The 24,992-nt window shown below is 40.4% G+C and overlaps 1 protein-coding gene across 1 annotated transcript in view; it reads left to right on the top strand.

Annotated features, from left to right (window-relative positions):
- The window catches only part of si:ch211-195b15.7 (synembryn-A), a 52,022-nt gene extending 31,955 nt beyond the window's left edge, over positions 1–20,067 (top strand). Inside the window, exons 5-11 of the mRNA XM_049561394.1 lie at positions 1,780–1,968; positions 11,529–11,623; positions 12,730–12,880; positions 16,094–16,189; positions 16,849–16,993; positions 19,071–19,353; positions 19,445–20,067. Of these exons, the coding sequence (XP_049417351.1) occupies positions 1,780–1,968; positions 11,529–11,623; positions 12,730–12,880; positions 16,094–16,189; positions 16,849–16,993; positions 19,071–19,353; positions 19,445–19,601 (1,116 nt within the window). The 3' untranslated portion in view covers positions 19,602–20,067. The remainder of the gene's footprint in view (positions 1–1,779; positions 1,969–11,528; positions 11,624–12,729; positions 12,881–16,093; positions 16,190–16,848; positions 16,994–19,070; positions 19,354–19,444) is intronic.
- Positions 20,068–24,992: the final 4,925 nt, after the last annotated feature.

Below are 24,992 nucleotides of genomic sequence, written 5' to 3'. Positions count from 1 at the left end.
GACTTTAAGTTGACTGAAACTTGACTAGACAAAAAAGAGTATGAACGTGACTAAAACTAATAAAAACTAAAATGTTTGACAGAAAGACTAGACTAAAACTAAAATTAAAACAGGCCGCCAAAAACAACACTACTTACCTGCCAGCTCCCCGTTCCCTGGATTCCCCCATTGAACTCTGAACTGTTAATAGTGAGTTTTGCTCACTGGCTCACTTTTCCTGCTCACACGTCCCCTAACAAACTATATCCTGTGAATGTGAGCTGACCTAAACCCACTCAAGAAATCAGCTAAACCCAAGGACGATAGACTGTGCATACCCATCTGAACCCAGTCCATACTTAAGGCCAATTTCCACCAGATGCCTGTTGGTTGCGTCTCCGCTCCGGCACGGCAGCGGAGCCAATAGGATTCCATTCTAGTCAATGTGCGTGTTTCCACCGGCTGCGGCTGTGCTGCGTTCCGGCTCCGTCTCAGCTCCGGCAATCCGGAGCCCTCCGCAACAGATACGAAGGACTTCTATTTTTGCCGGACGCCGGAGCACAACGCAGCAATTCAGCACAGAGCAGATCGTGCGGGGCAGGAAGTCGTGCACAGAAACACGATAAAACATCCGGTTAATTTTCAAAATAAAATACACAGTGTTCACGGCGGATCATATTTCCCTGCACTACACCTTAAAAACTACATAATGGGCAGAGGCAGGCCTGAAGTCAACAGGTCAGAGGTTTTCAGACGTCATTTCACCCCATGAACACCATGGACGAGGAGATATTAATCATGGCAGTACACTGAGATGTCTTCCGGCGGAGCTGCACCGCACCGCACAGCAAACGCAGCCGGTGGGTATTGATGGACGGCGGAGCACGCAGCGGATAACCAGCGCTGCCGTTCCGCAACGGACATGCATCCAGTGGAAATCCGGCGTTACTTGTTATCTGTTGATCTTACCGATGCACAATTAAACCTGCAGAGAGTTTTCAATAAAAGACATTACAAACTGTTATTTGTGAGTCTGTGCTGTATTTGGGTCCTACCACATCCCCTGACATTGAGAATTTCACCAAGGGATCAATAAGGTTTTACTTTTATCCATAGTATACATATCATATGTAATGGTTGAGTTAATTTGTATTAATAATCTGAATCTGCAAAGTAACTAGTATCTAATGTTGTAAAATAAATGTAGTGGAGTAAAAAGTTTAATATTGGTGGCCAAAATATAGTAGAGTAGAATTATAACCTAAAGTAGCAAAAAATTGAAATAGTCTATTCAATTCAAATCAATTTTATTCAATTTTATTAATAAAGCTCAATATCACAATTTGCCTTGGGGGTCTTTTCAACATATGACACCCTCTGTCTTAGGACCCTCACAGCAGATAAGAAAAAGCTCCTCAAAGTAACTCAAAATTGTACTTAACTAAGTACAGTACTTGAGAAAATTCCACTGCTGGAGTCACATAGCCTAATAATCATTCTGTGATCAGGATAAAACATCAGAATAATTACATCATAGCCTCTACATCCCTTTGTTGAAATCAAAGTAACGTTTATTTTATCATCATACAGTATATTTTTGTAGTACTCCCTAATCTCTGAAAATGCCATATTTTGTCAAACACTGAACAGAACATAAGTCACAAAAGGTCTCAATAAATCATACAAAAGTAGACCTGCAATGTTGTGCATGACTTGTCTTTCCTGGTTGGAGTGAAAAAATTTCTTTTCTCAATCTCATGGATGGGTTGTTTACATCAGTGGATTATTTGCCTCTGTTAGGAGCGTGGAGTGTCAGTGCTGACCAAAGCCCTGGAGCAGTGCCTGGCTGTGAGGGGGGGTGAGGGATATGAGGTGCTGACTGACAGCATGACCCTTCCCATGTCCAAGGAGATGTCCCTGGATGTCATTGAGATCCTCAAGACACTCTTCAACATCACCCACATGGCCCACAGGCAGGAGCCAGATGAGGTAATTCCTTGAAAACACACAAATCAGTTTAACACCTCACAAACTCACCATCTCACTACAGTACTACTGAATTTCATAGAGAGCTTCAACTCTAAAACACCATGCCCTCAGTTGGATCAAAGAAACTAGTGAAACCCACACTGTTTTCACCCTAATGTTGGTGGTGGATTTGACAATTTAAGTGAGAAAGGGCTCTCCTCTGTTTAGCCCCTTTCAGATATGTAATGTTTAACTGTGCTTACATGACTTTTCCGTCACAGCCCTCACTTTGACCAATAGAAACACTGAGTGATGTGCTGCCATAAACAACTGTATGTCAACAACACCTCAGACTTTTTGATATTTCTTCTACGGATGTTACCATAACAGAGTAAAAAAGGAAAAACGATGGCATGAAATAGCAGAAGCACTTTAGTAACCTAGTGAGTGCTGCCATTAGCATCAAGCTAGCAAAGAATGTTGTTTCTTCATAATGAAGGATATAAGGAATAAGATTAACAAATAGTGTCTGGGCCTTTACTTACCAAAACTGCAGTGGGTACTAGCTTCATTTGAAACAGACTACATTAGAAACTGGATTTCTCATTCCCTCTGTATTTTTCTATTTTTTTTTAATTCACTATTTGTCCTGTTCAAGTTAATGCATTGCACCATCATTTCAAACTCAACATTTCCTATATCTGTTTAAAATTATAAGTCCCTCATAATTTCAGTTAAGATAATCCATTTTCTAAAATGCTTTAATTGTGAAACATTTGCAAGAACTTGTTGTGGAGGATTCAGTGACTTGCATAGTTTGCAATTGGTATTTCAAATGTCGCTCCTGCCATATGGTGGCACTTTTTATGTTATTACAAAAACAGTTCAGCTGGGAAATGAACAGGCATAGTGACTGAAATAATTATAATAATAACAATAATAAGGAGAAGAAGAAGATGAGGAAGAAGAAGAAGAATAGGAATAATAACAATTGTAATAATAACAGCAAGATTTTATGACTCCATAATGGCCTAATCTGACATACTGACTGTCAGAACAGACAAAAATGTTGTGTAGTCTGAACTCGGCATAAGGCAAAGTCTTATTATTCTACTGTCTTCTGATGATGTCGTACAATGCTGTAATCATTAAGGTTGGGCCGATATATATAAAAAAAAATCAAACTGGTTTGATATTATGCCAAACACTGGACTGGACAGGTATACCGAATTTTACTAGGTGTCACACTTGACTTAGCAGCCCGCCTGAGTGAGAACAGAATGTTTCCATGTCCTAACTGTTTTGCCTTGCATATTATCAGAGCTCTTTGTCCATGTTGAATCCATTAAATATTGGCTTCTGTTACATCGCTTAAACAAACCACATAGCTATAGGCTGTGTACTCCAGATCAGACTTGAGATGTCACCACTTAAAAGATGGGTGAGTAGTCTACTTCCTACTTTCCTATGTTTGTAATGTTCAGTTCAATTCAATTCAATTCAATTCAATTCAGTTCAATTTTATTTATAAAGCCCAATATCACAAATCACAATTTGCCTCACAGGGCTTTACAACATACGACATCCCTCTGTCCTTAGGACAATCGCAGCAGATAAGGAAAAACTTCCCCCCAAAAAAACCCTTTAACGGGGGAAAAAATGGTAGAAACCTCAGGAAGAGCAACTGAGGAGGGATCCCTCTTCCAGGACGGACAGATGTGCAATAGATGTCGTACAGAACAGATCAACATAATTAATTGACTAACAGTAATCTGTATGACACAACGAGACAGAAAGACAGACAGAAAGAGAGACAGAGACAGAGACAGAGAGAGATGCAGGACAGACGGTAATAACAGTAGCTTACAATAACATTAATGAATGTAATAATATTATAGTTATAATTCTGGGTATTGTGGTACAATATGTTGAAGGTATTAATATCTGATAGTATACATATGTGACAATAATCATATGTGTATAATAACAGTAGAAGTATGACTAATGATAACAGCAGCAACAGGAGGCATCTGGCACGACGAGGCAGCAGCACACCCACACACGTGACACTATCCAGGCACCGCTGCGATATAAGTTAACCTGCGAGACAGTGGAGCACAAAGGCTCTGGAGAAGAAGCTGAGTTAGTGACATGCAGTACGGCTGAGTTAGCAAGATGCAGTAACAGGAGAGAGAGAGACAGAGAGAGAGAGAGAGAGAGAGAAGGAGAGAAGGTGCCTGGTGTATTAAAGGGCAGACTAGGCCTAAGTCAGCCTAACTAGGGGCTGGTACAAGGCAAGCCTGAGTCGGCCCTAACTATAAGCTTTATCAAAGAGGAAAGTCTTAAGTCTAGTCTTAAATGTGGAGACGGTGTCTGCCTCCCGGACCGCAACAGGAAGATGATTCCACAGGAGAGGAGCCTGATAGCTGAAGGCTCTGGCTCCTGATCTACTTTTGGAGACTTTAGGGACCACGAGTAACCCTGCATTCTCCGAACGCAATGTTCTGGTGGGATAATATGGCACTATGAGCTCTCTAAGAGATCCAGCTCACCAGTGACGGAGCCTGACCATTTAGAGCTTTTTAAGTTAACAGTAGGATTTTAAATTCAATTCTGGATTTTACAGGGAGCCAGTGCAGAGAAGCTAAAACAGGAGAAATATGATCTTGTTTCTTAGTTCCTGTTAGTACACGTGCTGCTGCATTCTGAATTAGCTGGAGAGTTTTTAAAGACTTACTAGAGCTACCTGATAATAGTGAGTTACAGTAATCCAGCCTAGAAGTAACAAAAGCGTGGACCAATTTTTTTGCATCTTTTCGGGTCAGGATAGGCCTAATTTTCACAACATTAAGCAGATGAAAAAATGCAGTCTGTGAGGTTTGCTTTAAATGAGAATTAAAAGACAAATCTTTATCAAATATTACTCCGAGGTTTCTTACAGTAGTGCTAGAGGCCAGAGCAATGCCATCTAGAGAAACTATGTCATCAGATGACAATGTAACAATGTAATGTTACTTTAAAGAGAAAACAAATGTTTCATGTTGCAATATTTACTGGAAATGACATATATGTATGTATGCAATAGGCTACAGCCAAGCCAGCCAAGCTTGTCCATAGCTAATAACAAGCTAAGCTTGTTATTAGCTATGGACAATTAGCCTTCCAGAAACACTCATCTCCATCTCCATCCAGTCAGCTGCCACTTTATTTAGGTTTTTGGAATGAAATAAGAAGTAATCATGTCGATAATTCCCCAGTTTAACTGAATCAGCTGTTCCTTTTGAGGGGCCATACAAGACATATTTCATTCTCACCCTCCCACACACATAAATTCTCCTTACACATACATCTATTTTCACTCTCATATTTATACATTTTCACTCACACATTCATATATTTTCACTCTCACACACATACATTCTCCTTACACATTCATATATTTTCACTCTCATATTTATACATATTCACTCACACATTCATATATTTTTTACTCACACATTTATACATTTTCACTCACACATTCATATATTTTCACTCTCATATTTATATATTTGAACACATACATTAATACATTTTTCTCATATTCATATATTTTATGCACACATTCATACACTTTGCTCTCATGCACATGCAATGTATACAGTCATGTATACATTTAATACTATAAGTAATATATGTATGTAAAAGGAAAATGTATGTATGTTGAAAGAAAATATATGTATGTAAGAGAAGAATGTATGCATGTGTGAGTGAGAGTATAGTGGAAACGGAAGGAGTATAGTGGAAACGGAAGGCAGTCCATTTATCGTCTACATACTCCGGTACAGTAGGTGGTGGTATACACCTAATGAGCAATGGTTGCAACGCACCATAAAACCAAATGAAGAAGAAGAATTTATTGCGCTGTGATTGGCTGAGAAGGGTGTTATTGACGTGGGTCTGCTGTGGTGAAACTACAATGTTCTGAAGATGGACTACAAAATGCACACGATGAGAACATATGGGGCATACGTTCTCATTGTGTTGTTTCATGCAGGATATATAAACATGGACAACGCGGTGAAAGATATTGTTTAATTACTAAGGTCGGAATTCAATTAAAAAAAGGAATATAGGCTACCAGCCACAAACTGAATCCCAAGTAGTGAATTAATTAAATGAATTAATGATATTACTAAAGGCTGGCAATACAACAATGCTCAAATGAATAAATGACTGGTGTAAACTGAGCATATGTTACGGTGCATGTCCTCTCCGTCCACAGCCGTGTTCAACTTGTTTGTTTTATAACAGGATAAACAAATATTAAATGCATTATTTTGTTTTTCCGTGTGAATAAAAAAAATAATGGAAATCCACGTGCTTTTTCTATTTTCTTCTTCAAATGGGCAATTGGAGTAGAAATTAGACCACAACCAGTAATTAACTTGTGTTTGGCCTTTATTTTTAAATCAATATTATGTGCCCCAACTGCATAGATAGACAGATAAATAATAAATAATAAATAATAATAATATTAATAATAAAAGGGACGCTGCTGTGCCTCGTGCATAAATGCAAACAGCATCTCTCTTTGTGGGGAAACGTGCTTATTGTTTCCAGGGCCGTAACCAGGGTTATGAAACTAGTGAGGTACAAACCATGCGAGTGCACAAAGCGCGTGAACAAAAAAATTTTGAGCACTTATTTATGAATAAAAAGTAAAATAAATAGTGTTTTAAACTGTGCAATTACACAAATACACAATCACATAATGTTGTTGACTGGATTCTTTATTTTTTCTTACTTTTGGCACTCTCAGATTTAGATATATAGGCTATTATTGACCTTTTGGAGGGCTGTCTGGGTCCTGTCTCCAGAGGGTTCAACTCACTGAAAGTACATAAAAAGGACAGACAGACAGACAGACAGACTTATGATCAGTTAATGCAAATGTGACAAGTAATACTGTTTTTTTTATCTCAATTTTAACCAGGTAAGCATTTGAGAACAAATTCTTATTTACAAAGGCTGTCTAATACTCGATTCTGATTGGTCAGTCACCAACATTCTGCGGTGTCTATTTCTCGACAGACCACCGCTGCTCCGTGGAGCAGACCGTTGCTGGGGACTCCATAGCAACGGCCGTTTATTAAGCTTGTCTCGGTGGCGAGTCTGGCGACTCCATGACACAGACGCACCCCGTAACCCGTAATTCCTTGTTTATGACAGATATGACTACAAAAATAGGAGAGGCTCCATCCACATCGTGGCTGAAAAGCAACCCTGCATGATCAGAAACTCTGACCCAGTGTCACAGCTCTCCTTTCGTCTCTGTGGCACCGCGAGTCGGCGACACAAACCCGCCCCGTAATCTCTTGTTTATGTCGTATTTTGATCAACATTATGTTTCAAATTAATTATTTCACTCGTAAGCCGTGTTCTAAGTGGGATAATGTATAGTTGGTTGGTTGTTATGGAGAAATAAACCCCTTCAGGATGTATGGAACCCCTCGGCTTCGCATCGGGGTTCCATACATCCTGTCGGGGTTATTTCTCCATAACAACCTCAGAACTATACATTATCCCTTACAGAGATAATTCATAACACCTCACAGGTGGGGCATATCACGATGCTGATTAGACAGCATGAATATTACATAGGCTGGCCACAATAAAAAGCCACCCTGAAATGTGCACTTTTGCTTTATCGGGGGGTCTGTGGGAGTCAGAAAACCAGTCAGTATCTGGTGTGACCACCATTTGCCTCACGCAGTGCAACACATCTCCTTCTCCTTACATTACACTAGCTAACGTTAGCCAGTGAGATGAGATGAGATGACGATGAGATGAGATAAACTTTATTGTCCCCCAAGTTGAAATTTGTCTTGGGCAAGTACATACAGCTGCTGCAAAATAGTGTTTTCTTTTTGTTTCAACAAAACTATTATCATGACAGATGCGTGAACTGGCAAGTAGCCTATGTTCGTAGTTCGTTCCTTACCTCTCATTTAGGTTTCAGCACACGCGGAGAATCTCTTCTTCTTCACCCCAAAACATGTCCAGTCAGTGCTGATACACGTGACGCACTGCAGCGTGACGTGTAAGGCTAAAGGTTACGAGACCTCATATGCAGAAAAGGTTACGAGACCTCATATGCAGAAACACAACTCCTTTTTTTTTTTTTTTTTTAAGAAACACAACTCCCCTGATTGTCGGCTGTAGCGGTTAATATAATTTGTGATCTTTCTATGAATTAGATTTTCATATTTTTTTGTAAAATGTATATTTTTATAAAAAATCCCAGGAAATAGTAACTGAGGTATTTACCTCGGTACCTCATAGTTAGTTACAGCCATGATTGTTTCTGCTGCGGGGTGGGGGTGCTGCAGGTATTTAATAACCTCAGTCAGATATCTTTTAACGTTACAGTCTTTTGTACTTTTTGTTATGATACTTCCACTGTAGCTCTGCAGGGAAACACTGTACAGGGGAATAAAAAGTGGGAAGCAGTAACTTCATTGATTATTTAAATCTCCAGATACGCCAAGTATATGCGCATTTACGCACGAGGCACAGCAACGTTACTTCATTGATTATCTATCTATTTTTTTAGATTCAATTTTATTTATATAGTGCCAAATCACAACAAAACATAGAGCAGGTCTAGATAATACTATCTACCTAGGCCATAAGCATAGCCGATGCCAATGTTTTGAGATGCAGTAGGGGCAGATAATATAGATATAACAATAAAGACAAAAAACAAGTAGGTTTCTGGTTTTGGTTTAATTTCTATATCAATTAGCCATTTGAAGACGAAAATGGGAAAAGCATGTGGATTTCCATTGTTTCTCATTCACACGAAAATCGGAAAATTAAAATGATGCATTGTATATTTGTATATTTGTTTATCCTGTTATAAAACAAGTTAAACAAAGCTATGGACGGAGGGTACACCAATAGTAGCGAAACATTCATAGTTCGCATCTAAGTTTAACATAATGTTGAAAGTTGAAAATATATATATATGAACAAGTTATGGCATGAGATGTATAATGTTTCATAAACAACGGTAACTTAGATGGTGATCTCCTTCCTTTCTCGGTCATGTTGATCTTTTTATTTCCTAATCAGAGTTTGTGAATGGTGCGTAAATATTGCCGCCGCAATGACTTGTGGGATGGAATTATCTCCTTATCGCTTAGGAAGGTCCGATGTATCTATGCTAAAGGAGATCTGAAAGGAAGCATTGAACCTTCTTTCCTTAGTGTTTAGAGAATTCGAACAGCTCTTATCATGGCGGCCACTAAAATACTTCCGGGTCATTTCACTCAGCTAGGAACCTTCCTAAGCAAAAAAGACTTTCCGACCGCAGCCTATGTGTATGTGTTGAAAAGTAAAGTGTATATATATATGTGAGAGTGAAAATATATGTATGTAAAGGAAGAGTGAATATATATGTATGTGAAAGAAGAGTGAAAATATATGTATGTGAAAGGAGAATGTATGTGTGTGAGAGTGAAAATATATGTATGTGAAAGAAGAGTGAAAATATATGTATGTGTAAGGAGAAAGTATGAGTGTGAGAGGGCCAGAATGAATTATGGCTCTACATCGACTGCGGACAGTTAGGACACCTCTTTTGTTGGCTTTAAATCTAAAATGTTGCCATATTTGTGCAGTTTTAGTTTTATGGAGGTACTAACTGCCATGCCACATCTCCATCCATCCATCCATCCATCCATCCATCCATCCATCCATCCATCCATCCATTTTCAACTGTTTATCCAAGGCCAGGTTGCAGGGGCTGCGCAAAGTACACCAGACACCCCTCTTCCCAGCAATGCTTTCTAGTTCCTTCTGGGGGACCCTGAGGCATTCCCAGGCCAGACGAGATATATAATCCCTCTAGCATGTTCTGGGTCTGCCTTCCACTGGCTGGACATGCCCGTAACACCTCGCCCCAGAAGGCATCGAGATCAGATGCCTGAGCCACCTCAACTGGCCCCTTTCTACACAAAGTCCCTTTGGCCTCTTCATACCTGTCTGCTGCTTGAAGAGTTTCCTGGGTCAATCAAACCCAGAAGGACTGCTGCTTCAGCTTGACAGTTCTGAGGCTACTACCATGACAGGCTTTAACAACTTTAGGCCCACACAATGACCTAATCATATTTCATGTCCCCAGCTTCCCCTGGGATGCAAGAAAAAGTTTTCTGGAGGTTTGAATCGAAGTCCTTGTGGATAGGTGCCAGAACCAGACATCTACAGCTCTTTACTTGAGTACCCAAAACATATTGTTGCATATGTAATGAAACTACAAAGTTAAACACTTACCTTTGGCCTATAGAGTTTTTGTACCAGCTACACTGGAAACACCTTTTGCTTGAGCATGACATTTGTTATGGGCAATCTATACTGTAACTAGCACAAAAGTCCAATGGCTAAGTATTACTTGGGTTCAGATCAGTCACACTGTTCCTCCCAATCACCCCCCTCAGGTTTCTCCTTCACTGTCCACTCAGTTGCATAGAGGCAACCCTCTTGTCCACTGAAGTATCCCCACCCCAGCACCTTTCACCCTGGGTGAAAAATCGAGCCCTTATCCAGGTATTTGGTTCTGGAAACAGTGCTTTAGATAGAGGAGAGCCTTACTGGACCTAACTGATACCACTCCTCTTTTGGCACCTGGCTTCCCCTCTAAGCCCTGTTTTTACCCTCTGCCAGAATGGCAATGCACCCAACCCATAAGGTGATCACTCCACATTTCCTTCTTCCTAAGCCCAACCAGACCCAGACCAACAGCCACCAAAAGTTCCAAAAAACCCTGCTTCCTACATATCCCATAATGTAACTCAACAGTGTCTTTGATTGGACCTTCCGTTTTTGGTAAATGCTTGCCAGAAAGTCTTTCAAACACCACCAACACATTCTGACTAAAACCTCATCATATATTGACGTTAGGTCATCCACTTTCCATGCTGAGATATGACGTGTGGTTGGTGATCTGCTTGTTACATGCATTGTCTGTTTTCAAAATACACTTCTGTTTTCACAGAAAATGTACAATTTGCATACGGTCTCTTTCAAAATAAATGCACTACGTGAGTACAACACTGCAAATTGAGTGAGTTGAATTTAGGCAACAAAAGCATGTGGTTAGGTTTTGGGAAAGAAAACAGGGTCTGGCTTTACAATCCTACAGGAAACAAACGCTGGCATCCCAGGTGAAAGTTGGTGGTTGTTGGACCCATCCACACCCCTCCCACCGAACCTACTTAACCTCAACTCAGACTTAATTTTTGTTGTTATCCCACTGCATTTCACCTTGATGCGGCTGGGCACAGTTAAATAATAACAGTGAATGGCCGCATATCATGCCAACGTGAAAGGGCAGCATTTTTTTCGTCTGTGTCTGACTCAAGTCCGACCAAGCGCCAGTTTTCGACAACTTCAAAGTGAAACTGGGTTGACACCACACCCAAAGCTTTAAAATAATCTTTTTCAGACTTTCTTAGACTTAGTGTTAAGTTAACTGACCTTTATGTGGATAATGGCCTTTCAAGTGTCCTTTTAAAAAGAGTAGGGCATGTCTTTTTCAGGAGGATGCTGCTCTATATCGTCACCTAGCAGCTGTGCTGCGCCACTGCTTGTTGCTGTCATGTGATGGAGAAGACACATTGGAGGAACTCCAAGGGTCAGACCACTGTTTTGTGCCTTTAAACATAATAGGAATGGACATTTTATTAAACTTCCACATTCAAGTACTCACAAAAAAAAAGAAAAAGAAAAATCTAGTCTAAGAATAGCAAATATAAATGTAAATTGGCCAACAACAGAAAACAAGTGCAATTTGAAATTAATTTACTGAACAACCATGTTTCAGTGAGCCTATTAACCATAAATTCAAGGTTAACATGAAAAAAACCCAGCAAACTTTCTGTTGCTGCTGTAATGGTTATACAGGTTAGATGCAGCACTGGAGGACAGTCTCTGAATCGCTCTCTTCCCGGTCAGTTCAACATCTGCCGGGTTAACAGCAGCAGCTGCTCCATCACTGACCCACCTCTAAACGGGTCATGCTGGATGATGTCAAAGGCAGCAGAACCTTTACCACAGTGTCTCCAGACTCTTTCACGCCTGTCACATGTGCTCAGTCTGAACCTGCTCTCATATGTGAAGAGAACTGGGCGCCAGTGGCAGACATACCAATTCTGGTGTTATATGGTGAATGCCAATCAAGCTGTGAGCGCAGGTCTCACTAGAGGACATCGGGCCCTCATGCCACCCTCGTGGAGTCTGTTTGTGACATTTTGGTCAGAAGCATGCACACCAGTAGCCTGCTCGAGGTCATTTTGTCAAGATCTGGCAGTGCTCCTCCTGTTCCTTCTCGCACAAAGGAGCAGATACCTGTCCTGCTGCTGTTTTTGCCTCTTCGTCACACCTTTTGTCACTTTCATTTGCACCAAAGCAGCTGAAACTGATTCACAATCACTTGTCCTTCCTAAATGAACAGACTGATATCCCTGAAGTTTAACTGACTTGGTGTTATACTGTGACCATTCAGTGTTCCCTTATTTTTTTAGAGCAGTGTACTTACACTGGCTTACTCATGCCAATCCCTAAAACATAACTATATTTATTAGACAAATTCTAAAGTCGATGATGTCCTCTATATCCATCTGATGTAAGATGTGGAACTACAAAACAGATAAGGGGAGTCTAGGTTGATCAGCTAAGAAGTATTTAATCAGATAATGGTTTTTATGGTAATGTTTAAAAGGTTATGACTTCATTCCACAGACATACAGTAAACATCCTGTCAGCACTGCCGCTGATGTGTCTGGACGTCCTGCTGTCTGTTCGTGTGGACCAGGCATCCCACAAGTGGGAGGGAGTCAACATGGACTGTGTCCATACATTGCTGCTGTTTATGGAAAGACACCTTAACAGGGCAAGTGTGTGTTGAAGTAAATACTGTGTAATTCTGGTATATGAAATGGCATGCACCTAGGGTGCTTTCAGACGGAGAGTTTGCTTGCTTTGGTCTGAATCAGGGACAAATTTTGTTACAAAGTTACATAATTGCCTAAAGTTGGTTTGTGTTCTCATGGTAGCATTTACAAGCAGACCAGATGAAATGCCTTGCATGAGAAAGCTGCTTTTGATTGATCAGAATTTTCCTTACAGGAAAAATCCAGGAAGTAAACTAAATGTTGAAGAAGAGTACACTTGCAAGATAAATGCTACACTTTCTAATATCACAATGGAGGAACAACTATATGGGTTGACTTTAGCGCTGGTCATCGTGGTCATATTGGTCATATTGCTTGCATTGTTCATTTTAGGCAACCTATACAGTTTGAAAACAAGGCAAGGCTCCAACTAGAAAACAATGAACTTGAGTTCGATTGAACCAAACCAAACAGGGTAGGTGTGAAAGCACCCGTAGTGAATATTTTCACCAAAATAGCTTACTGTACACCACTCTTAACTAAAATAATTACAACATTATTGATCCTCCCCAACACTAAGGCCAGTCCAGGACCTTTGCCTCCATGATGGCCATTTCAAGAACTGCACTTAAATGCTTCCAAGCCTACTGTATTCTACTGAGATGGTGGTAACTGTGGTGCGTAAAGTTGTATAGCTCTGAGTATCCAGCAGCCGCTACCACTAGTTTCTCCTCCATTGTTTACCAACTGTAAACTTGCTGTTGTGACCACCAAAGAAGGCTCGCCTCTCATCTAACTGCACAATGGGAAAAAGCGGAGATGACGTGGGACGCTTTTCCGCTCTGGGTTGAGGTTTTTTCAGCTCAAGGAGTTCTGAGCGCCAGGTGCCTATAGTGCTGGAACAGCAAGAAAAAAGCTTTATTCTCATTAAAAGCAATTACAAAAAGCTGCCTCCAGCTGCTAAAATGCTTTCTGTGTGATCGGGGCTCAAGACTTCAGAAAATAACTTAATCTGACATAAATGCAGATTTGTAGTGTTGCTGTGCATACAGACTCCTGTCACTTTTCACAGCATATGAAACAAATGGTAACAACACATTTAAAAAGAACGGCCTCCATGAGAACATACAATAATGTTTCACAATCCCCACCAATAAAAAGGCAACTATAAAATTTTGTTAAATTTGGATCTCTGTATTCTCCAGAATTTCCCAATATAATCTCCCCCCTTCTCCTGGGAAAACAAAAAAAGTTTGGGAACCTGGGATATTCATCCTCTCTGTGCTAATTTCTTAGAGTGTGCCTGTGTAATCATGTGTTGAGACTATCATATGGGTGGAAACCAGGATGCTTTTTCTAAACTGTTAATAATTTTAATATCACAAATGTTACAGCTAAATATTGAACCTTAAAATTCAGTTATTATGATGACAGAAAACTGATTGAACTTATCAGTGTGTAGCTGCGTTGCAGATGATCTGGATGGTAAAGTTGTATTAAAATAAATGTCAATGAAGTGAAAGGCAAAATCTGTAAATGTGAAATAAAGCATGCAAGTGGTTTGGTTTAAGTATAGGCTTATTAAGAAGAGAAAAATATCTACATTTTGAGTAAATTATAAGCAGCTCTGTTTTTGAAATAGTAAGGTAATGTGTTAAGGTCTGGGTTAGTTTGAACAGAAAAATAGCAAGAGACTGAACAGAAGTTTTACAGCGTTTAATGACACTAGGTCAAAAAAAGCAAAAACACAAGCAAAAACAAAAGGGGGCCAGGGGGTGATGGTGGAGGCTGGCTGGCCGCAGAAGAGGAAAAAACACTGGACGCAGTCTGGCACAGTGAGGCACCCAACACTGGAAAAGACACGAGAAAAAAAGAATGATTAGCACAGCGTTGTGTGAGCTGAGCTAACAAAAAACACAGTTACAACACTCGGACAAGAAATCCTGAGAAAGAACACTGGAGGAACTTGAATAGCACTACCAAACAAGACGGAATTATCTGGCAGAGTATTGGAGTCTGAGCCAGTCTTTTTATGGAGAGTTTGATGAGTGGATTGAAGACAGGTGTGCCCTATCTGCAGCCCAGGACCAAGTAGCCAGCCACGCCTCCAGCCACACACACCCTGCAGAGAAACACGAAAGGGAGGAGGAAGAACAGAAGGCACAGAAAACCAAACCAAACACAAACCCCCCCCCCCACAAATATAAGAATACACAAACCCCAGACCATAACAGTGACTGAGGAATAAGGGAGCCTGGAAACCATTCACCACCATGAAAGGTGACATACCTGTGGTGTAGCTAACCAGGGAGTTGTGGGCATACTCAAACCAAGGCAGGTGGATAGACCAGGAGGCAGGGAGTCGGGACGCCACACACCGCAGAGAGGCCTCCAGATTCTGATTTGCCCGCTCTGTCTGGCCATTCGTCTGAGGGTGATAACCGGAGGAGAGGTTGACCAAGGTCCCCAGGGCCTGACAAAACGTTTTCCACACCTGGGAGGCGAACTGGGGACTTCTGTCAGAAACAGTATCCTAGGGAATCCCAGGTGTGCCTCATCTGTAGCCCAGGACCAAGTAGCCAGCCATGGCTCCAGCCACACACACACCCTGCAGAGAAACACAAAGGGAGGAAGAAGAACAGAAGGCACAGAAAACCAAACCAAACACAAAACCCCCCACAAATATAAGAATACACAAACCCAAGACCATATTCATAATGCTTTCAAAACCAAAGGAAGACTTTTCACTCCTACCATTAATTTTAATATATATAATATATAATATTGAGCTATTTTATTATTAAGCATTCCTCAACTGGTTACACAATGAAAGAATCATCCTGTAGATGTAAACATTCATATTTACTGCTGTTTATGTAGCAACATCCGCTGGGTAATATTTCCATGAGGCACATGAGCCAAAGAAATACCTATACCTATACCTACCATGCTGACGTGTGATTTTATCTTAAACTCTAAGGATGCTTCTCTATGCCCACTTTATTGAGAACCTGAGTTCATATCAGTGTTTCATGCATATAATTTGTGTGCATCCACCCATAAATATGCTCCCAGACAAAAAGACATGTCCAGTTTTTAATTTTTTATACTCAAACAGACATGGCTATGTAATGACTTGGTCTCTTTCCATTTCAGGACCATTCAATACTGTCATATTTGAAACTGCCTGACTTTAATGTGCTGTTATACAGGGTCAGAGGCTGAAGGAGAAACTAACACCTGTACTGAATCTGCTGACTGAGAGCTCTCGGGTACACAGGGAGACGCGTCACTACTTACGGCAAAAGGTAGTGTCTTTTTAATTTCATTTTGCGAAAGTGGAGCAAATACATTCACTTGGACTCAAAGATGAACTAATCACATTTTGGTGTGCAAGGGTCAAAGGCCAAGGTTTGTGACCTTGCATCCATCTCATTTATGTGAACACAATTACTCAAGATATGATTGAGGGAATTTCTTCAAATTTTACACAAATATTCACTTGGACTACGTGCTGAACTGATTAGTTTTTGGTGATCAAAGGTCAAGGTCAGTGTGACCTTGGCCTTTGACATTTGTGAAGGTTTTTGGCCATAATTGAAGAATTGAAGATATGTGTGAAGCATCCATGTTTTCACAGACATGGATGTAAACTGTGAGAGAAATTTGACTGGTGTGTGGAGGCATACAGCAGGGCAGTAATTCTAGTTTAGGCTTGTGGTACAAGCAAGCTAATATAGTTCAGTCAAACAGGGGGACATGTTGTGCTATTAAAGTTTAATGCTTTATGCATGACAGCTGGGGAGTGTGGTCATCATTACATATAAAGTTCCATAGAACTAGACGCTAACTAGACATTAGAGAGATGAGAGTCTCTCTAATTTCTAGTTAGCGTCTAGTGTTAGCGTCTAGTTAGCATTGGAGACAATACACGTCACTTCTCATCTGACCCCAACTTTTGGCCCAGATCTTACCTCCACTGAGGGACGTTGCCATCCGACCTGAGCAGGACACTACACTGAGAGGCCAGCTGGTCCGCCTAATGACCCACGTTGACACAGATGTGAAGCACTGTGCTGCTGAGCTGCTCTTTGTGCTCTGCAAAGAGAATGGTAGAGTCACAGTTCACCATTGAATCATTTACTCCCATGGCTGTTGTGAAATTATTTTTTCTTAAAACACCTGTTTTGGCAAATAAAAACTCAGTTTAGAGACATTGACCTCTTGCTGTCAGAGTCCTACAGAGGCTGCTGGGGGAAGCTCCAGGTAGGCTGTAATTCATGCCTACCATTCTTCATGGTAGTTGGTGGTTGATAACAGCTGATAATGCTAAGTGTTTAAGAGGATTCTCTGCAAACATGAACACATAAGAATCAACAAAGACAAGTATTTGAGCTAATAACTATGACTGCTCTAGAATTTTGTTAGATAGTACTGCTCCAATTTTAACGATTGTTTTAATCATAAAATCTAAAAGAAAAAACACTCAACAACAATGCTGCTCTGTACTAATCTATTTACTGGAGCTGGCATGCTGGAAAGTAAGAGTGTACTCTATCCAAACATTCATAGTTTTTCATTGCCTACAGACCATTACCAGCAAGTGCATATTTAAGGCCTTTATTAGAAGATTATGCTGCCCTACAAAGACTAAGCGTAATAAGTTTTGATTAAAACTGAGTAATGAGTGAAATTAAACCTATGGATATCTGTTCTGTCTTGTGACAAATTTCCAAATCTGATCTTGTCCTGTTCTTGAGAAAATATGGTGTAAAAATTGTTGTTGACTGAGTTGTTTGACCAAGAATTAGTGAAGAAAATGTGGCGGCGGGACACATCTGTGACAAGACAGAGGAGGAGGACGTGGACCACACACAGACAGAGAGAGAGACGGTGTGGAGACAGAGACGGAGGACAGCTCACTCCCTTCATGCAGCTGCAGTGCCAAATGCAGGACGAGGGGAGAGAGAGTGGTGACAGATAAATAACTTCTGTGGAGAGCAATATTTTGCAACGCATAGAACAAAAAAAAAAAAAAAAAAAAAAAAAAAAAGACTTGGTGGGCAAGGTTTCTGTGTGTTACACTTTTTTCAGGAGATGGATGAAAAAATACATCTGAAAAAAAATTGGCCTCAGTGTGCAAAGGCCTTTAGTATAGTTACTGTGGTTAGCCTTTGTAGGGCAGTATGGTGGAGGCTCTTATGTATGGGGTGCCGTTTGTAAAGTGTCTCACGCTGAAAATAACATCAACATTTTGCCACATTTAGCTTCAAACAATGTTTAAAAAAGTGACGTGAAAAACGTGAGATGTGCATATATATATGTTGCTAAACTCCGCTGGTTTTCTACCCGGAAGTATTTGTAAACAAGGTGATTCCCTCAGAAGGGACACTAACAACTCAAAGTACACGTCAAATAAAATTTCTCCAAACACGTTTCTTGTTATTTTAGGTAGTTATTATCACGCTAATGTATGTTCAAGTGTCCATTTCCCCCGATAAGTTGGTTTTAATTCGTTATTTGATTCTATAAACAGTCTGACCATCTCGAGCTTTTATTTTGGTACTTCCGGTGACCGGCAGTGTGAATTTGCATATTAGCTAAATATTTAGTTTCACCCAAAACATTTAGATTTAACATTTAGATTTATATTTAGATTTAATATTTAGATTTAACATTTATATTTATATTTATATTTATATTTATATTTAGCATTAGATTTAGATTTAATATTTAGATTTAGATTTAGCATTTAGATTTAGATTTAATATTTAGATTTAACATTTAGATTTAGATTTAGATTTGATATTTAGATTTAACATTTAACATTTAGGTGCCACATTTAATATTTAGATTTAACTATTTAATATATTTCTAAGTTAACAAATATTGCTGTAAATGTGGTAAAAGGTGACGTTAAAAAAAACACAATACTTTTTTAAACATTGTTTGAAGCTAAATGTGGCAAAATGTTGATGTTATTTTCAGCGTGAGACACTTTACAAACGGCACCCCATACTTATGACCACTGGTCAAAGTACCATTTGTAAGTGAAATCAATTTGCTACAATTAATTACTGTTAAACCCATGAAAAAGCTTTTTGAACTTTGCATCAAAAGATCAACTGAACAACTCCACACAATTTCAGTGTCAAAAAAGTAACATTTGCATCCTATGTCCCTTCACAGTTAGCCGCTTTGTCAAATATACGGGTTATGGCAACGCTGCCGGGCTGCTGGCAGCTCGGGGACTGCTGAATGGAAGAAGGAATTCAGGTGACAGCCAGTATGCTTCCCAGTACTCCAGTGACTCAGACTCAGACACGGAGGAGTACCGGGAGGCCAAAGCCAGGATTAACCTGGTGACTGGCCGGGTGGAGGCAGAACAGCCTGACCCAATGGAGGGCATGACGGAGGAAGAGAAGGAGGAGGAGGCCTGCCGCCTCATCGGCATGATCAACAGACTGTCACGGTGAGTGTGTAAATTATGGCATTGCCCACAATGTAGGACAAATATTCTTTGGAGGATCAGAGAAAAACCAATGAAATGTTCTTTAACCCAGAGACCAGATCATTCAGCCAATGGGTGTGACAACAGAGGGCAGACTGGCTCCACTCTGGGGCCAGATGAGGGACTGCACACTGGAGGAAGAAGAAGAAGATCCAGAGAAGAATTGGGATCTGATGTCGCAGGGGAGGAAAGACAAGCAGATGGAATAAAATTACGTGAACTAAAGAAGAGCAGACTAAAAGAGATTTGCACAGAGAGTGAAAAGCAGTCTTCTTTCTCCCACTTGACTGTAGTGCAATGAATGTTTCCTGCTATATTAACGCACTACAGTATAAAGCTGCAGGTCATTCACAAAGTTATATTGTTTTAAATGGGCATGTGCCTAACACTATGAGTGCGCTGTGCGAAGTAAAAAAGAATTGGGTCTTAATGCAATCATGCACTGACCTTTCACAGATCAGCAAATATCTGCAGTCTACTGTAAAAGATGGTGAAATTAACATGGTATTAGCTGATGTCTGATGTGAAAGTGGGACAGGCTGAGCCAGTGAAGATTGAAAAAATTGTATTTAGTCAGTTAGCAGCATTTATGTTATTTATGGTAGTTTTGGTGCAAAACTTCTGTCCACCTTTGCCAGGAGGTTTTTGCAGCATTTGTTGATGAATCAGTGTGCATTCATGGGAAAAGTTTAAAGTTTAAAGCTTGTGGATTTATTTCTCATGCAAAATCAAATAAAAATCAAGCCTTCTCAAATTCAGCATTACATCTCCTCAAATCGTGTTCTACATATACACTGTTACATTCACATGCAGAATTGCCAAGTATTGCCACAGTGAATTTGGGCCAGAACAACTGCTTATGTGTGTGGCGACACCACCTGTTTACAACAGGGTACATCACTTAAACAGTCACCAGACAGCTGTTGAGACGATAATCACGTATCAGATATGAAATCTGGCATTACTTCTCTAATTTTCTCTTAAAGGGCCAGTGTGTGAAATGGGTTGAAAACAGTGACATCAGTGGTCAAATTCTAGATTGCAGGGCTCACTCGCTCACCCCTCCCGTCGGGTAAATGACGGCGGCATCGTAGGGACAAAAAGCCTTGCGCACGAGTTTTTCAGGTCTATCTTGCGACGAGGTGAATATTTATTTAGAAATCTAAACCATGTTACGATATTGTAATGCGCAGGAGACCAGAGGAGCGTTTGGGAAAAAGGCCAGTTTATTTGAGCACTCCAAAAACTCTGGTAACACTCCTGGGGGTAAAAGACTCTGTCCCAAACTCTGACTCTTCTAGTGTAACACACACTTCATACACACATAGGCTACTCGTTTACCATACCGAGTGGGGACCCCCCTCCCCTCTCTGCTCCGCCAACCTCCAGCCCACACACTGACTGACAGCGTAGCCGGTAAATAGAGCTCAGCTGTTTATTTAGCCTAGCGATATCTCCGGACTATAGTAGCTGCAATGGACGACTTTGAACCCGATTTTCAAGAGTTCCTCAGATGAGGAACTCCATGTGTTTGATGTTGAGTGGGCGAGAAGAGAGGCTGAATGCACAGAATGGGATTCGGTGCTACTGCTACCATCGTTGGGGAGATATATCATCAGGAGGAAAAGCGCCGCAGAGAGTTCATCACAAGGAGAGAAGTTGCGTCTTCTTTTCCTCGCAAAAAACTTTTCACTACTCTCCATCGATGCGCTACTAACACTCTCTGCTGTTCCCTCCTCCTCCTTCCTTCCTTCCGTTGTCTTCGTTGGTTCATTTATACACGCGAAACGCGTTCTCTGGCTGGCTGAATTGTCCGCTCGGTCTGCCATACATACATGGCAACGCAAGATGGCGACCTCTCTAAAGCAAGGCCCTTGCTATATATATATATATATATATATAAAAGCATAATTATAAGGCTACGAAAACCAAACGAATTTTATTTTATAGCGATTATACACTTATATAAACATATTAATGGGTAGAATATTCAGATTCAGATTCAGATTGACAATAAACCATGCCAAATATTACACACTGGCCCTTTAACTTTTATGGATCAAATGACCTGCCCTGTCAGTGCACAAGAATTTTTCCTTCTAGTGCCACATATTTAATCCAGTATTTGGAGCAGGACAGGTAGCCAGATGTTCTGGTCCAAAAAGTGTTTAACATAGCATTACATAGCATACAATTCGTCATGATGCCATCAATTCTGATCCAGCTCATCCCTCAGTTTATGTATCATGAGAGATGTAAAAGAAGCTCATAAAAATATATCTGCAAGTGTAGCCGGTGCACTGTTCCTTACTCCTCCCAGTGCAGGGCTCTGGCTTCACTGGTGTTCCACTGATTGCTGGGCGGCGCCACGCACCTTTTATATACTGGTCTGGTCACACCTGCCGTCCCACTCTTCTCTTCCGGTTCCACTCGCCCCCCGTGGCGGCTGTGGCCTGGCGTGGCGTGGCAGAGCCTGTGCAGGTGTGGTGGAGCCATTGTGGCGTGGCCGTGAGCGCATCGGAGCGCTCTTTAGTGTGTTTTGCCATCGTGGCGCACGTCTCCTCTCGCAGCATAACAGGTATGCGTACCGCTGTTCTTTCTCCCACTACACCGAAATCTGTGACCGTCGGAATCTGTGACCGCAGGGGGGCGATGTTGCACATTGTTTGTGTGTGTGTGGCCATCAACAATGGCAATGGAAAGTAGATAGATGTTGTAAATTACTTTTATTATAACAACGTTTTGTGTGATAATGTATTCACTGTTTAATAAATGAGTGAACATCGACACAGGTGCTCTGTTATTGCCTCAGTATTTGGACAGATGTATTTTCATTTCAAACTTCAACTGTAAAGAGCTAGATGCACAGCCATCAGAATATGTGACCTCACTGAATCTGCATAGTGAGTTTAAACCTCAAAATAACTGTTTTCAATCCTTCTGTCATCCCCTCACATTAATATGGACACATATTTGTATTTGGGATAATCACAGAGATAGAAACACAGAGGTCACATATTCTGATGGCTGTACAGCGGTCACAGATTCCGACGGTCACAGATTTCGGTGCAACACCCGGCTGCAAACGTAAGTGGCTGTAAACGTAAGCGTCAGCCGGCGTAGCGTTGCGACGTATTCATTGGGGCTCCACTGATTGCGTACGGAACACGTACAGAAGCCAGCGGGGTTGTTTACCGTTTGCAGAGCCGAGAGGCTGCATGTAGGCTGCATGAAATGTTAAAGCATTTTCCACCTAAGTTATTACATATATTTGAGTTATCTGGGGCATTCTACTGATTTTGTGCAAAGTGCTGTCCCTTACCAAAAAACAACAAAAATGATATAATTGAATATTTAGACATAGATATTTACAAAGATTATGTTATGACCTATTTAAACCCAGGACATTAAATGAGAAAGTGATAAGCTAAATATATACAAAATCACCATTTACAGGGTACTTTCTATTGGGAAGCAGCTGTTCCCAACCCTGACCTCTAAATTCAATTCATGTAAATAACACTTAAAACAGTTTTCATATTTTTTTCAAAAGTGTAATTTGATTGTGATTAAGTTTAAACACCAGTTGAAAGATTTAGATGTATTGTGGGATTAATTTTTAAATTAAGAAACTACGCTAAAAAAATAGTGTCCCTTGTTTTCATGTCACTACCGAAACAAGAATTTTAATGCACTGGTTGAGTAAGGATTTTAGCCACACCCCTGAATTTCTGAGAGGGGGGGTAGTACTGCACCCCTGTCCCAGATGGCTGCATGGAAAGTCGCTGACTCCCATCATTTTTTAAATGTCTTCCAAAGTCTGAAAATCAGTGTGTAACTGTTAAACTGTCACTACCGAACACATGTTCTCTTCAATTATGTAAAAATTTGGGGGGTTTATGCAAAATATTATGTTTTTCTGTGTGAACAGCTCTTCAAACATGTGCTTGTTATCCATGTGACTGCTAGCATTCTTTAGTTATCCTGAAAAATATCATGTCACTACCGAAACAGTCAATACCGAAACCTATGGTAAAGTTTCGGTAGTGACAAAATGGAATGGTCAGTAGTTAAACCCTATAATTTTGTGGTCCAAAGTCTTGCTCTTCTCTACTCTGCTCTACTCTACCCTGGTCTACTCTACTCTGCTTTACTCTATTCTGCTCTACTCTGCTCTGTTCTGCTCTACTCTACTATACTCTGCTCTACTATACTCTACTTTGCTCTACTCTGCTCTACTCTACTATACTCTGCTCTGTTCTACTCTGCTCTACTTTGCACTACTCTGCTCTACTCTACTCTGCTCTACTATATTATTCTCTACTCTACTATGCTCTACTCTATTCTGCTCTACTATACTCTGCTCTACTCTACTGTATTCTGCTCAACTATATTCTGCTCTACTCTACTATACTCTGCTCTACTCTATACTCTGTTCTACTTTGCTCTACTCTGCTCTACTCTGTTCTACTCTGCTCTACTTTGCTTTACTCTGGTCTGCTCTACTATACTCTTCTCGACTCTATTCTGCTCTGCTCTACTCTATTCTGCTCTGCTCTGCTCTACTATACTCTACTCTTCTCTACTCTACTCTACTATGCTCTGCTCTACTCTATTCTGCTCTGCTCTACTATACTCTGCTCTACTCTATACTCTGCTCTACTCTTCTCTACTTTACTCAGTTCTACTCTATAACCTACTCTTCTCTACCCTACTCTACTCTGCTCTACTCTATACTCTACTCTTCTCTACTCTACTCTATTCTGCTCTGCTCTACTCTGCTCTTCTCTACAATATTCTGCTCTACTCTGCTCAACTATACTCAGCTCTACTCTACTTTGCTCTTCTCTGCTCTACTCTGCTCTGCTCTACTCCGGTCTACTTTGCTCTACTCTGTTCTACTCTACTATACTCTGCTCTACTTTGCTCCACTCTACTCTGATCTGATCTGCTCTCTCAAAAATTAAATTGTTTTATTGACCACAAAACATTTGTCTTTGTCTTTGTAATATTCCCACCATAAGGCATACATTTGAGGAAATATGATGCAACCTTAAAAACAAAATAACGGTCACTACCGAAACAGGACAGTCACTACCGAAACAGTGTAGTCAGTACCGAAACACTGGGTGTTTTGTAAAAAATAAAGTATATTGAGTTATCAACTAAAGTATTATGATGCTAATCGGTTACATTTATGTTCTGTTTCATGAGTTATTAACTCTGAAATCAATCTGATCAGTGTTATGCATTTTAGAAAGAAAGATTGCATTTAGATTTTGAAGAATTCTATAATTTGAACTCTGAAATTTGTTAAAATATCAATTTTTATAGATTTAATTGTGAAAACCTTAAGTCAAAATTTGTAAAAATGTAAATCTTTAGACAAGGGAAGGAACAAGCATAACAGGCTGATATATATTTTTTTTGTATAATATTATACTATATGTTTCGGTAGTGGTTGTTTGTCTCTGTGTCAGCCCTGCGATAGTCTGGCGACCTGTCCAGGGTGTACCCTGCCTCTCGCCCAATGTCAGCTGGGATAGGCTCCAGCCCCCCCGCGACCCTCAAGAGGATGAAGCGGTTAGAAGATGTATGAA

This window comes from Epinephelus fuscoguttatus, linkage group LG19 (genome assembly GCF_011397635.1).
Source record: "Epinephelus fuscoguttatus linkage group LG19, E.fuscoguttatus.final_Chr_v1".
NCBI classification, from domain to species: Eukaryota; Metazoa; Chordata; class Actinopteri; order Perciformes; family Serranidae; genus Epinephelus; species Epinephelus fuscoguttatus.
The sequence above is the reverse complement of the archived record's forward strand: the minus strand, read 5'-3'. Positions and strand labels throughout refer to the sequence as shown.